The following is a 15,084-nucleotide window of genomic DNA, read 5'->3' as shown; positions in this document are numbered from 1 at the left end:
GAGGATACCAAATTAAAGAGACAAAGAAATATGGCCCAAATGAAAGAAAGATGACAACTCCAGAAAAAAAAACACCTGAATAAAATGGAGATATTTTATCAGATGCAGAGTTCAAAACAGTGGTTTTCAGGATGCTCCAGGAATTCATAGGGTACTTCAGAAGCATAAAAAAGACCTAGGCAGAAATGCAGGTTATATTAAGTGAAATAAAGAAAAACCTATGGGGAGCGAATAGTGGAGGGGATGAAGCCAAGAATCAAATCAGTGATTTGGAACACAAGGAAGAAAGAAGCATTCAATCAGAACAGCAAGGAGAAAAAAGAATTTTAAAAAATGAGGATAGGCTAAGGAGGCTCTAGGAAATCTCCAAAAGTACCAACGTCTGAATCATAGGGATGCCAGAAGGAGAAGAGGGAGAGCAAGAAATTGAAAACTTATTTGAAAAAAAAAAAAAAGAAAGAAAGAAAGCTTCCCTAATTCGGCAAAGGAAAGACATATAAGTCCAGGAAGCATAGAGAGTCCCAAACAAGTTGGGCCCAAAGAGGAGCACCCTAAGACACACAATTAAAATGCCAAAGGTGAAATTAAAAAGACAACCAACTGTATGGGAAAACATATTTGCCAATGATGCCTCAGACAAAGGTTTAATTTCCAAAATATACAAAGAACTTACACGACTCCACACTAAAAAGACAACCAACCCAATTAAAAAATGGGAAAAGGACTTGAACAGACACTTCTCCAAGGAGGACATACAGAAGATCCAGAGATACATGAAGAGATGCTCAATATCGTTAGCTATCAGAGAGATGCAAATTAAAACCACAATGAGATACCACTTTACACCGGTCAGGATGGCTATCATAAACAAAGCAACAAACAACAAATGTTGGAGAGGTTGTGGGGAAAAGGGGTCCTTGGTCCACTGTTGGTGGGATTGCAGACTGATACAACCATTATGGAAAACAGTATGGAATTTTCTCAGAAAAATAAAAATCTACCTGCCTTTTGACCCAACAATTCCACTGCTAGGATTATATCCTAAGAATCCTAAAACATCAATATTAAAGAACCTATGCACCGCAATGTTCATAGCAGCACAATTTACAATAGCCAAGAGTTGGAAGCAACCTAGGTGCCCATCAGTAAATGAATGGATCCAAAAATTGTGGTACATATACACAATGGAATTCTATGCAGCAGAGAGAAAGAAGGAGCTACTACCCTTTGCAACAACATGGATGAAGCTGGAAAGCATTATGCTGAGTGAAATAGGCCAGGGGTTGAAAGAAAAATACCATATGATCTCACCTTTAACAGGAAGCTAAACAACAAAACAAACAAGCAAGCAGAAAAAAAACAAAGACACTGAAATAGAGAACAAGGGGACAGTGACCAGAGGGGAGAGGGAAGGGAAGTTAAGGGGAAAAAGGGGGAGGAATTTGGAGGAACAAATAGGAAGGACACAGGGACGAGAACTAAGGGGGGTGGAAATGGGAGGGAGGTGGGGAGCACGGGGCAGGGGAGGCTGGAATGGGAGAAATAGACAAAAAACTGTACTTGAAAAATAACTAAATAAAATTTTTTTAAAAAAGAAAAGAAAAATAAATAAATAAATACAATGCCAAAGGTGAAAGATAATCTTAAAAGTAGCAAGAGGAAAGCAGAGAGTTACCTACAAAGGAGTTCCCATCAGACTATTAGCTGATTTCTCAAAAGAAACTTTGTAGGCAAGAAGAGACTGACAAGAATTAAAGTGATGAAAAGCAAGGACCTACAACCTAGATTACTCTATCCAGTGAAGCTATCATTTAAAGTGGAAGGGCAGATAAAATGCTTCCCAGACAAGGTAAAGGTAAAGGAGTTCATCATCACCAAGCCCTTATTATATTAAATATTAAAGGGACTTATATAAGAAAAAGATCAAAATGATGAACACTAAAATGGCAATTAATTCACAATTACCGATAATTGAATCCAAATAACAAACTAAGCAAACAAGCCAAAGAAGAACAGAATTACAGATATGGAGATCATTTGGAGGGTTATCAGTTGGGAGAGGGAAGGAGGAGAATGAGGAAAAAAGTGTAGGGATGAGGGAGCACAAATTGGTAGGTACAAAATAGACAGGGGGATATTAAGAATAGTATAGGAAATGTAATAGCCAAAGAACTTAGACACATGATTCATGGACATGAACTAAAGCGGTGGGTGGGGTTTGCTGGAGGGATTGGGAGTACTGGGTGGGGCGGCAAAGGGAGAACAACTGGGACAACTGAAATAGCATAATCAATAAAATATGTTTAAAAATAAACAAACTGTGGATGTAAAACCGTTTTCATTTTTGAGAGTGTGTTGAAGGTATTTAGCAAAGGTATGAGAATCATTGTCATGACCTAAAAGAATACCATTTACTCAAAGGAATTTAAATTAAAAAGTTAATACTGAATAATCCCTTTACAAGGGGAAGCATTTAAAGCTGGGCAACAGGACACGTAAGTAGTTACTGCTAGGAATAGCACAAGACAGGAGTGGCTCGGACCCTGCGTCTTAGACTTTAAACTGTTATCTTAAGAAGTTTATTTTACTGTCAATATAAGCACAATTAGCCCTTGGCTGGGTTGCTTAGTTGGTTGGAGGGTCATCCTGATACGCCACGGTTCTGGGTTCCATCCCATCAGGGCACATACAAGAATCAACCAATGGCCCTGGTTGGTGTGACTCAATGGAATGAGCATGGGCCTACTGAGAGGTTGAAGGTTTGACTCCTAGTCAGGGCACATGCCTAGGTTGAGGGCTGGGTCCCCTCCTGGGGGTATGCAAAAGGCAACCAATCAATGTTTCTCCCCTTCTCTTTCTCCTTTCCTTCCTCTCCCTAAAAGTAAATATGTAAAGTCTTTTTTTAAAAAGCAACCAATGAAGGCCTGGCTGTGTGGCTCATTGGATTCAGTGGTGGCCTGTGAACCAAAGGGTCGCTGGTTCAATTCCCAGTCAGGGCACATGCCTGGGTTGCAGGCCAGGTCCCCAGTAGCGGGTGTGTGAGAGGCAACCAAACACTGATGTTTCTCTCCTTTTCTTTCTTCCTCCCTTCCCCTCTGTCTAAAAATAAAATAAAATCTTAAAAAATAATCCACCAATGAATGAATAAATAGAACAACAAATTGATGTTTCTCTCCCTTCCTCTCTAAAATTAATAAAAAATAAAAAAAAATAAGCACCATTAAATTATAGCTGGCTTGAGTCAGCATTTTTTAAGTGTAAAGCTGGAATTCAGACTCTTCTTTTTTTATTGTAATAAAATCTGATTTCATGTGTAGGTCAATCAATCTTTTCCTGTTTGCACTGACTAAACCCCGTATACTGTATCTCTCCTAGGTTCCTATCTCTTATACTTACACCGTGACATTTCAGTCACTTGGTGTAAGCTGTCCCGTATCCAGTTGTCATTCTGGATATAGGTATATAAACTGCATAATTTCCCATTCTCTCAAAAAATCCTGACAGAAGTGTATGTGTGACTTCATAATCTTGGGCAATGGACTCAAATGATGACTTTCTTCAAAACCTTTTGTCCTATACAAGCAGAAGAAAAGTTGCCTCCCAGAAAAAAGGAAGTGGTCTGCTATTTATTAAAGAGAATTTATAACAAATCTGTTATAATTTAAAACAAGAGTACTGCCGAAGCAATGCTGAACGCCAAGGAAAGGAAGAAGTTTGTGCACCACAGCTTTGACCTTGACTTCAGTTTTTTTTTGGCGATCTGCAGAATGCTGGAGGCCCAGGTGACCAAGGGTAAAACATGACCAAGACTTAAAACAGAAAGAACTGTGGTTTAAAGGGTTATCTCTAGAATGGTGGAATTCTCATTTTATTCCAAATTCCAGTTCTCATGGTGATGGTCAGTTGGCTGGTTGTCTTCTGAAGACAGTAGCTCAAAGGCTAAACATTCACTTCCTGGAAACATTTCCAAAAGCCAGGTGAATGCCCCGAGTGCAAAAAGCCTGGGATAAATAACAGCTGGGTTTGGAAAATAGCCTAAGGGTAGCCCAAAGCTACAAGTGTACTTTATGCTACGAGGAAGAATGGATTAAAGTAGACTTTAATTAAATATTTATGTTATAGCGAGAAACAGCATGCAGTCTTTGTGTGGCCAGAGACTGGCTTTCAACAGCCAGTTTCTTTCTAACTACAAAAGAAAACAAATGGGGGGGGAGAGTGGGGAAGAGAGAATTTTACTTTTTCTCTTCCCCTCTGTTTATTTGAACAAATGGACATTAAATATTTATTCCTCATACTATATTAGAAATAGATTCTGCTCTTTCCCTGCCTGAAGGGAGACAAAAAGGCTTGAGATAACTAGGTAACAAGAAGATTGGGGGACCCGGTTCAGCCAGGAGGGAGGCTTGAGGTTTTATTGAGGCCAGATGATGTGAAATATGAACCCCCACCATTTATCTGGGGACCGCGACAGAGTAACTTTTGATTTTGGGGGGTTGCGTGTCCTCACCTTTCCAATGGGGAAAATAACATGACCTATTTTTGTGTTTGCTGAAGCACAGACTACTAACTGCACTCTGAATTTTCCACTTCGACATGACCCTTGCAAAGGAGAATTTGTCATAGTAATAAACTAACTCCAAGACTAACATCTTTTTGACTTGTCTGGAATTGGAAAACTTAATAATCATGAACCAGAGCATGCAAATTCACATTTTGTCTTTTTAGAGATGGTTTTCAGAAAGTTTTGAAGTGTAAGATGTGTTGTAATAGCTTCCATTAAATAGCTTCCTGAAGATCACATTTAAAATTGTTGCCTGCTTTTTAGTTCCATTTGCCTGACCTGCTAGAGCAAGAGTGCAATGTCGTCTGTTGTTGAATCACACGAGTATGTAACCAAAGGTGAAATCTGCACCTGATGTGGTTGCTCAGAGAATTTTTTTAGGGCAAAGTCCATGAAAATACAAATAAATGCTAATTTTGAAGTCTTTGGAAAAGGCTAAAATTCTTTAGTTAAAATTCTGAAGTTATAAACCTGGGACAAACCTCATTCAAAGAGATACCCTCTGAACCACGTGTTATAATAATGACATTGTAGTAGTGAAATAGGGGGAAAACTTAAAGTGATTATATGGCATTCTTTGAGTTAAATCCAGGACACATGAATTATAAAAACTGGTGAATTGGAAAGTCATCTGCTCTCAAGACACTGTAAAACAATGCCAAGTGCTGAACATGTAAAAGGTGATTGAGATATCTAAACCTAGACTTCATATTTTTATTTTAAAAAGATTTTTATTTCTTCTTAGGTGGATGGAGAGAGAAAAACATCAATGTGAGAACTATCAGTCAGTTGCCTCCTGAACGTACCCTGACCAGGAACCAAAGCTATAACCCAGGCACGTGCCCTGAATGGGGATCGAAATGGTGACCTAACTGGTGACCTTTTGCTTTGTGGATGCCCAACTAAGCGAGCCACAATTGTCAGGGTGACTCCATAATATTTTAAAGTTTAAATACCTTAGTAAAAAATAGATGTTTTAAAATATTCATTAAAAATGAGGAAATTTCAATGAGGGCTAAGCTAAAAACTATAGTTACCCCAAGTAATGCCCACAATGATTTTCGTCACCATTAGAAGGAAGTCCTCCTGACATTCATGTACTTTACATGAACAAAATGTCAACACTTTCGTAACAGCTTAGGATCTCCTACAGAAAACAGGAATTTTTCTAAAAGATTGTATTTATTTTTAGAAAGAGTGAAGGGAGAGAAATACCCACCAGGTTGCCTCTCAAATGCCCCCAACCAGGGACCTGGCCCACAACCCAGGCATGTACCCTGACTGGAATCAAACCATGCAACCTTCCAGTTTGTTAAACAATACCTAACCCCATGAGCCTCCAGTCAGGGCTGCTTGCTGGTCTTTTGAGTTTACTTGAAGCTTGTGGACGATGACAGCTTTTACCTCTGGGTTCAGTTTCCTAAAGTGGTCTTTATGTGCAGGCTGCTGGGGGCTCTCAGGCAGCCAAGAGCTGAACATTACCAAGTTCTAAAACTGTGGAGCTGAATGCTTAGTTTTTGAATGGCAGGGTCCTTATTTCAATCCAGATTCACTCTAAATTTGTTTTCATGAAATTTGAAATTAAGTTGGCTCTAACGAAACATTAGATACATTAGAGTGCTTAGATATTTTTTTAAAATTATTTTTAGAGAGAGAATGAAAAGAGGGAGACATTGATTGGTTGCCTCTCACACACCCCAACTGGGGACGTGGCCCACAACCCAGGCATGTGCCAAATGGATATCAAACAGGCGATCTTTTGATTTGAAGGCTGGAACTCATTCTACTGAGCCACATCAGCCCGGTCAGCATGCTTAGGTATTTTTGATTAGTTAATATTTGTAAAGCTACCAGAGGGTTATGCCTGCATTTCCACCCTGCCTAGCTGTTATGTATCAGGTTCTCTCTGAACTGCAGATTTAGGCTCAACAAGCTTTGAGCTGATCCAAGCTGCATGACATTCCAAGGAGTGCTGTTCATCACACCCTTGTCTAGCGTGCATTACTTTCATTGTCCTAAATGTAGTATAAACCCAAATGCCACCACCCTCCCAGGGCTCCAGTCTTCAATCAAAATTGGTATAGGTGGGCTTGTCTTCACTCCTGGCCTCTGCCTAAGTTTGTTGAACTTGGGCCCCAGCTCTGAATTCTGCCTGTGGCAGGGGTCCTGACAGTCCACAAAATCCTCTTTAGGGCTTGACCTCCATCTTCATGGCCCTACCACTGGCAGAGATCTAATTCAAGCTAATCAACTTTCCTGCAACTAAGATTATAATCTGCCTGAGTTTTAGTAACACTGACAGCCCAGAGGACTACCATCTCATCTCCTGAATTCTCTCCACCCTCCAGATTAGACCTTTGGACACTGAAGTCAGCCTGTACACAGTAATTGGGATTATTAGTCACCCCTGGGTATGGCCTGGGGGAGCAACACAGCTAGGATGACCCCCACACACCACCAATCCCACTGATTACCAACATACTCTAATTCCCTAACTCAGTGGGGCAACAGTTTATAAATGCGTTTATTTTACCCCAATTAAATTTCCCTTACTATTGCCTTGCCCAGTCAAGGTAATTTCTCTCCGAGGGCCCGACTAATCATGGAAGCCCCCCTTTTGCCCCAAGGAGAGAACACAAAGCTTTTTAGTTAAGGCTTCCAAGGATGAAGTCACTGCCTTGATTAGTCCCTTTATGATTCCGGAAGATGACTAACCTCTGGCTGGAGACAGACAACCTGGAATTGAAATGATAGCCTTTGCTCACAACTCACATATTTCCGAGCCACCCTCCCTTATTGCTGCTATCTAACCCTTGCCCTCTCATGGTTTTGTTCTCCCCATTGTCAAAAAGGCTTTCTTTGTTGTCTATTGTTTACCTCCCCTCCTGCTCACCATCTCCAACCTTTTTCCTCAGTCCAGCAATCTTCTCTAGGGTTCTTGCCCAAGCCAGCTGATAGGCCTCCTCACCACTTACCTGTTCTCCCAAGGAAGCACTTAACCTTCACAAACTGTTGTTTGAGCAACCTACACAGCACTCACCTGACAGTGGAAACTATGCTGACCACACAGAGACATTCGCTAGATTATGTTCAGAACTTGATACCTCATCAAGGAATTACATAGTATTGTCAGATTGAGGGTGAGAAGTACCAACAAACAAAAGATCCTATAAAAATTGCTTTTTCTCTTCCTAATTCAGTTGCTTGAGCAGTTATGACCCTTCTCATGAAGAAACTCTTAATGTAGCTTTTCAGGGAATATCCTATAGGTTCCTAGACTTGCATTCATTCACTCAACGACTAATAGTTTATACTTAAATTTACTTAATGTAGTAATTTACCCCTAAAGAAAAAGCCCAAGTTGCTCAAAATATTTTCAAGGCAACTGCCGCTTTTCTTGGAGGGTTTTTATTTTTGTATTACATGTCAAATAGGGAATTATCTGCTCTGTGTGTGTTAAACGTTAGTTCGGAAGTTCTCTAAGTTAACCTAGAACAGCAGCATTAGTCAGTACCTGGAACTTGGAAATGTAAATTCTTGGGCTCTACCAGACTTCCATCAGCAATCCTGGCACCCAACCAGTAGTTTAACAAGCATTCCAGGCAGTCCTGATACAAGCTACTTAAGAGCCACTGCCTCAGTTTAGGAGTAATGATCACATTCAGACTCTGTCACTAATGGGGCTGCAATAAGGAGCTGACTCAGTAACTTAAGTACCTTATCTATGACATATCTTCTTCACACATAAGAAGTATATAATTTATAGTCAAAAGTACTTTTTGACTTAATCTTTACTCATGTACAAACCTGAGGCTTGTTTTGAAACTAGTGAACACCAAAAGCAGGTCAATTTTGCAGACAAGGTGAATAAAAGTAGATAATAATCAGTTTGCCATAGACATCCTGGTTTTACATTTGATATAACATGTCGATATAATTATTTTCAGCACCATCCTCTTCTCTCAAAAGGTTTCCAGTTTAGACAATAAATTATGGCCTAAATATCAGCCACTTCATTAACCCAGAGACATGGCGACTGCATCGCAGTTAAACCAGGGCACATGCTGCGCACCACGTCCTACAGAAGAGCCTCTCATGGTGCCTCTAACTACCGTGTTCACGTCAATCCTTTGCTACAATCAATATATGCTCTTGTACCTACTTCATATCACTAGGAGCAAATCTACTGGGTTAACCAACAAATCTGTAAGGTTTTTTTCTGTAAAATAAAAGGCGTATTTTTCATTTTCACCAAAAACTTTATTGATTTAGATATTTTGATTAAGTTGGCTATCACCTGCATGGTGTAATGTTGATTGCTCTCAAGCAATGTCTGGATTTGATTGATGGCTATCTATTTCCACTGATCTACCCAACCGTGGAACATCGTCCCGTAAGAAGTCTCTAGCATGAAACTCTGCAACCCACTTTTGACATGATCGATGAGTCACAGCACCTCCACACATCGCACTAATCTTTTTTTGCATTCCAGTTGCATTTTTCCTTTCTTAAAATAATAAAGCATAATATGCTAAAAATGTGTGTACTTTTTCCACCTTCAATATTAAAATGGCCACACAAAAATTCACCAATTTTGATGTTTTTTTTTAAATGCATGCTGATTTGACAGCTGCACAATACAACCTAACAAAATTGTTTCAAATGAAGTTAAAGATAACTAAGCACTACTAGAACCATCTTATGAAAAAAACCAAATGAACTTTTTGATCAACTCAAAACACGGCTTCTGACAATGAAAACCCATCCTGGGTTATCTCTGATCCACAATGCTACCGCTGAGTAAACTTGTGGGCTTGCTCTGAGTAGCCTCTCAAGGGTCAATTCTTACCTGGATCAGAGAGAATTCACAAAGACTGGCCTGGACCCAACCAACCCACTTAAGATACTATTCCTTTCCTGCTGAAATTGTCAACAATTTTCTGTAGGTACCTAAAGAGGGTATCTTTACTGTTTGCTATGTACAAGTAGCATTACCTGTTTTCACCAAATTCTTTAGTGCCCTGTGGGCATTGATATCCGTGGGCAGACTCCATTAACACATTTATAAGTTTTGTCCATATTCTAATAAGCAACTCGTACATGTTGAACACATTCCAAATTCCTTTCTTTAGCAGAAAATTATGTTTCTAAACTTTTTTGCTTTTTACATAAATACCATCTTTCTTACCAGAAGTGACCATCTCTGTACTAAGGCACAATACAATTATACTGTCATTGTGGCAGAAATCCTTGCTGTTTCTTCCCTTGATCTTGGCTAAGACTGTGCTCCACAGGAGTAAGGTACTCAATCTTTGTTCTTCAACTGAAGCACAGAAAAGGTGCCTGAGAGCTGAGACTCTTGGGATTGTCATGGTCTTTGGTTCTGTGTCCAAGTTTATAAGTCTCTACTGCTGCTGAAAATGGATATTAAAATTTGTCAAAAACATGTAAGCACAACTTCAAGTGTCATTCCTCTGGGGTCCACCTTCAGCAGAAATCTTCGAAGTTTTGACCCTTAGCAAAGGCATTATTATTTATCCTGGCCGCTACAGAATTAAAGAGAAAATGCCTAGGGGTACACAGCTGATGGAATGTTCTATGACAGTCCTGTACCAGCGCAGAGGTTGAGGCACAGTTACATGGTAACATGTTCAGTGTCACAAAAATTCTCAGGGTGAACAGAGAGGTAGATGAGAAGGGCGTCAGCTAATCTGTCCCACCTACTCTAGCCCACCTAGTTCAGGGTTTTTACGTTTCTTTGGTTTTACACTTACACTGAGACAATGTTTTCCAAAGAATTGACAGCTAAATTATTTGCATTTCACTCTAGTAAAACACATGAAAGAGGAAGTGGTAAAAATCCCTGTGATTGTGGAATTCCTCAAAACATAATTTGTTCAAATTGTTAATATACATTGAAGTTAATTATATAAAATACTCTATGAGCCTATGAAATCTGGTGTCATCCAAAATCAGATGTTATTAGAATACCGAAATCACCTCTGAGATTTGCCAAGTGTATTAAGTGTCAACAAGTGGTTATTTCTGACTCTGATAAGTTTCCTGCCTTGACCATTTCTAGCATTTTGTTTATGGAATATATTTCAAATATCCTGAGATAGTATCTTGTAACATTAATTCTTTGGATTGCATTCAAAAATTTTTTAATTGTTTTGCTTTGATGACTATTTTCAGACGCTTAGGCCTAATCTTCGCTTTTCCAAAACATGTTGGTATTATTTCTAGTAATCCAAGCAGTCCCACTGTCTCTTGTAATGGTTCACTATCAATTTCACAACAGAAGTGGAAACAGAAGTTCTTTCCTCTATCGGGACAGCTAATACCCAAGAACCAGCACTCTTTTGCTACTTGAATTTTATAATGGGATTAAGATTCTCATTTTCTTCATCAGTAAAACTATCCACTCATTCAATTTTAGGATTGTTAGGATGAAAGACGAGGGTACCTCGAATCATCTTAAAGGGGCATACATGCTTAAGTGAGCTGGAGAAGAATCCTATAGTCTCTGAATAATCTGATTCATAAACCCATTATTAGTCAGTCACCTCCAATTCCAAGTAGTAACAGGTTGTGGTTAGGGGATCAGACCAGGTAAGATATTTAAAAGTATGAGTTGCATTATTACTGAACATTTTGAAAGGAGTGAAAAGTATACATAAGCAAAGTCTAAGTGTCACCGCAATTCTCTTTAAAAAGTATTTTTTTGTGTTGTCGTGATTCTGAAGAGTAATTTTCCAGGACTTAAGCAAAATTCAGAAATACTAACTTCTTAAATTTCAATTGTCCCACAATGACTGTGAACCAAGCACTACAAATGCAAAAACAGGCATTGAGGAGGTAAAAATGATGGCAAAATAAAATTAAATCTTACAGACTACTTTGTTATATGATTAAGTTTTTTGACTTGGGTAATGTTAAATGAGAGAATAAATTACCGTTAGAGAATAGGCTATATTTTTACTTCTGAATATTCAAAACAATTAAAAAAAGGCAAAAACAAGTTCTCTTTTCCTCATTTTCTCTAACAACAAATTTTCTATATGTAACTTGCTTTTTTCCCTAGCTTAGAAATTTACCTCCAAGAAATCATATAGTGAAAATATTTATGGTTTTTCTCCATTCTCCCAGTATTATTCTGATTTAAGTTTAATGTCTGGGAAAAATAAGTCTGACAGATGGGCTTTATAATTATTTTTCTCACTTACTGCAACAAAAAATATTAAGGAACTAATATATTCTTTGCTGGTTTTTAGTTAAAAGTTTATCTGCAAGATTTTAGTTTAAAAGCTTATTTCCAAATAACCATAATGTTTCATCTTCCTTCAAAGGTGCAGAAAATAATTACAAATTATGGATCAGTCTGTAATCTTACTTCAGAGCTGTTAAAAAAAAAAAAACAAAACCCGTAAGACCAAAAAATAGCAACTCAAAGACATATCACTTAACCCAATACTACTTTAAATCAGAGTTTCTCAACCTGGGTACTACTAACCCAGGGTTGGATATAAATCTTTGTTGTAGGGGGCTCTCCTATGCAATGTAGGATGTTGCATCCTTGACCTCTACCAACTATATGCCAATACCATTCACTCAGTCATGACAAGTAGAAATGTATTAAGACACTATGAACTTGTCCTCTGGGGATAAATTCACCACCTGTTGAGAACCACTACTTAACAGTATATAGCATTTCTTACCCTTAGCACTCAACAGCTGCTAATCTTATGTGTCCAGTAGAATTCTGAAGGAAGTACACAGACTAATAAAAATATTATTTTTAATTAAACAAGGCTTAACTCAAGGCATCACACTGACACCTACTGGCTTGGTACTAAGCTGTACACTTAGATATATACTGCAAAAATCCCCTCAAAATTGTAAGTAATATAGATGTTACTCTTAGAAAATAGAGCAATTTCATTGAAAGCAGTAACATTAACATCAGAACTATTAGTTCTATTTAAAGCCTCACATATATAATATCAGTGGTAACTGTCAGTGCCTTTTTAGTTTTTGATGACTGTCCTTTGGATAAACTGAATTTTAAATGAATATTTTTGATATAACACTTGCAAAACTTAAGTAGCATGCTACTTTATGATTTATACTGAATCTTAGAATACTAAAAACAAAAAAAATTTAAACCCTAATAAGAATTAAATAAAATTACTATAATTTTCTAGGTGTTTTAATAAAAAACGTTTTGTAATTAAATACTACTGTCAATTAAATAGATGAACTTTATTGGGGTTAAAACTATAACAAAGTTCATCCTAAAACATTTTGCAATGCAAAATTATTTCGCTCAAGGAGTGTTTAATAATTTGAATGCCAGGAATTACAAGCAATTTTCAAAAGCAGAGACTCTCACATTCATAAAACTTTATACATCATTTGAACTAACATTTATACTACTAAAATCAAACATGCATCACTTCCAAACATCTTGTATCATGATTTTTTATATTACATTATTTAACAGCATTCCTCATCACTACACGTATCATCATACACTTGCACCATTCTCCTTGGATTTCTGATCTTTATCGTCACTCTTCACATTATCCTATAAAATACAAAGAAAAGTATATTTTATTAAATGCTCTTAAATGTAGCTATAAAAAATAATCAACATTAGTAAACAGAGATACTCCATTTTCCTATCTATGGAAAATTGACACTGGGGGGGCAACTATGAAAGTCATTTTTGAATTCTAAGCAGAATGGCTTCTAGCATTTGAGAAAGCCATCTGAACCCCGAGAAATCAGAGGTTCTCTCAGGAATAAGACTAGCGAAATCCTTGTATATTTTTCTTCTTCTTGTTCTGAAAGGTAAGATGGTGGAAGATCTCTCAGTTATGGAGATTAGTTTACAATGGCACTGAGTTACTAGATTCTTTTTTAGTAACAAGAATACTAATAAATTAATTTTGAGAGTGCCAAAGAGTTTCTTAACCCTCCACAACAGTGAATGGGTTTCAAAAAGGAGTGAATGGTGCCCTGGCTGGGTGGGTCAGTTGGTTGGAGCACTGTTCCATCATCAAAAGGCTGCAGGTTTGATCCTGTCACAGTGCATATGGGACTGTGTATGGGACAAGAGGCAACCAACTGAGGTTTACCTTTCACACTGGTGTTTCTCTCTTGCTCTCTTCCCTATTCTCTCTCTAAAATCAATACACAAAATATCCTTAGGTAAGGATTAAAAAAACAAAACCGTTCTTTAAAAAGAAAAAGTCTGTACACATAAACTATGCTGATATCCCGATTAAGTTCTTTTTTTTTTAGGTTTTATTTATTTATTTTCGGGGGGGGGGGAGGGAGAACGAGAGGGAGAGAAACATCAATGTGTGGTTGCCTCCCACATGTCCCCACTGGGGACCTGATGTGCAACCCAGGCATGTGCCCTGACTGGGAATCGAACTGGTGACCCTTTGGTTTGCAACTCATGCTCAATCCACTGAGCTACAGCAGCCAGGGCCCAATTAAGTTCTATAAAAATATAGTACTTTTGGAATTGCTTTGGAACAGTCTGAGGAAGGGGAAAATATTACAATTATTTGCTCCTAAAAAACCACTTAGAGCTTAAAAACATTAAATCGCCAGAAATGGATTTAAAAATAAAATAAATTATGAATATTTTCAAGGAAATTATAAAATTTACAAACTGCTGACCTTTTTGAGAACAGTGTGGATTTCATCCATTACTGTGGATAAATTTCTGATTGTCTTATTCAGTTGGTTTTCAAATTGCAAATTCATGTTTTCTGAAACCTTTAAGTTTTCTTGTAACTGACTAAGGTCCTTTTTAACTTCTCTGAGTTCACCAGAGAGACTTTTGTTGGAATTCTCCAAATTTAATATGGTTTTTTCATCTTCTTCTGTTAAAATAAAACAAAAGCATATATAATTCCTTAAAATGGCCATGAATGTCAATTTCAACAGTTACAAAGCACACTGTAATACTCACTTAAGTTTTACCTATGTATTACTTCTAAATCCACGTTCCATTTTTAGATGATTGTACAGACTAGACAGAGTAGCAGAAACTGGTCAAAACTAGGAGAATTAAAAGGATGCAATAGAAAAAAACAAACCTGAGAATATATGTGAAGATCTAAGATTTATTCTTATAAAGCAAAGGGATTTCTAACCTTTAACAGAAATGGTCAAAAGTAAAGTTACATTATGTGGCCTAGACTAAAACATATGGTTTGACTATGCATATATGTACAGGTATGTGTAAATACACATACATATGTATTCCAATAGGGTGTTAGAAGTACTGACATATCCAATTCTCTTCCTTACCAGTTTTTTCTTCTAGTAACTGTAGCTTCTGCTCTACTTCAGCTCTTACTTTTTCACTCTTTTCCAATTTTTGCAACAGGCTTCCTACATCTACCATTGCACCATTGTACACAATAAGGCCAACATTTTCTTCCACATCCTTGGATTCCTGTTTTACTGTTGGTGTTGGAAGTAACAACCTGTTTCCTATGACA

At 37.7% G+C, this 15,084-nt stretch overlaps 1 protein-coding gene across 3 annotated transcripts in view; it reads right to left on the bottom strand.

The window, feature by feature from the left end:
• Positions 1 to 12,802: 12,802 nt before the first annotated feature.
• The window catches only part of CCAR1 (cell division cycle and apoptosis regulator 1), a 52,318-nt gene continuing 50,036 nt past the window's right edge, over positions 12,803 to 15,084 (bottom strand). For all 3 annotated transcript variants that reach the window (XM_037130553.2, XM_037130554.2, XM_053663948.1), the window contains exons 23-25: positions 14,891 to 15,076; positions 14,255 to 14,460; positions 12,803 to 13,148 (exon numbers count right to left, since the gene is read on the bottom strand). In XM_037130553.2, the coding sequence (XP_036986448.1) occupies positions 13,089 to 13,148; positions 14,255 to 14,460; positions 14,891 to 15,076 (452 nt within the window). In that variant the 3' untranslated portion in view covers positions 12,803 to 13,088. The remainder of the gene's footprint in view (positions 13,149 to 14,254; positions 14,461 to 14,890; positions 15,077 to 15,084) is intronic.

The sequence above is a fragment of the Artibeus jamaicensis genome, unplaced genomic scaffold (assembly GCF_021234435.1).
Source record: "Artibeus jamaicensis isolate MK-2021 breed Jamaican fruit bat unplaced genomic scaffold, CSHL_Jam_final contig_332, whole genome shotgun sequence".
In the NCBI taxonomy this organism is placed as follows: Eukaryota; Metazoa; Chordata; class Mammalia; order Chiroptera; family Phyllostomidae; genus Artibeus; species Artibeus jamaicensis.
Note: the sequence above shows the minus strand (reverse complement) of the source record. Positions and strands in the feature narration are given on the sequence as shown.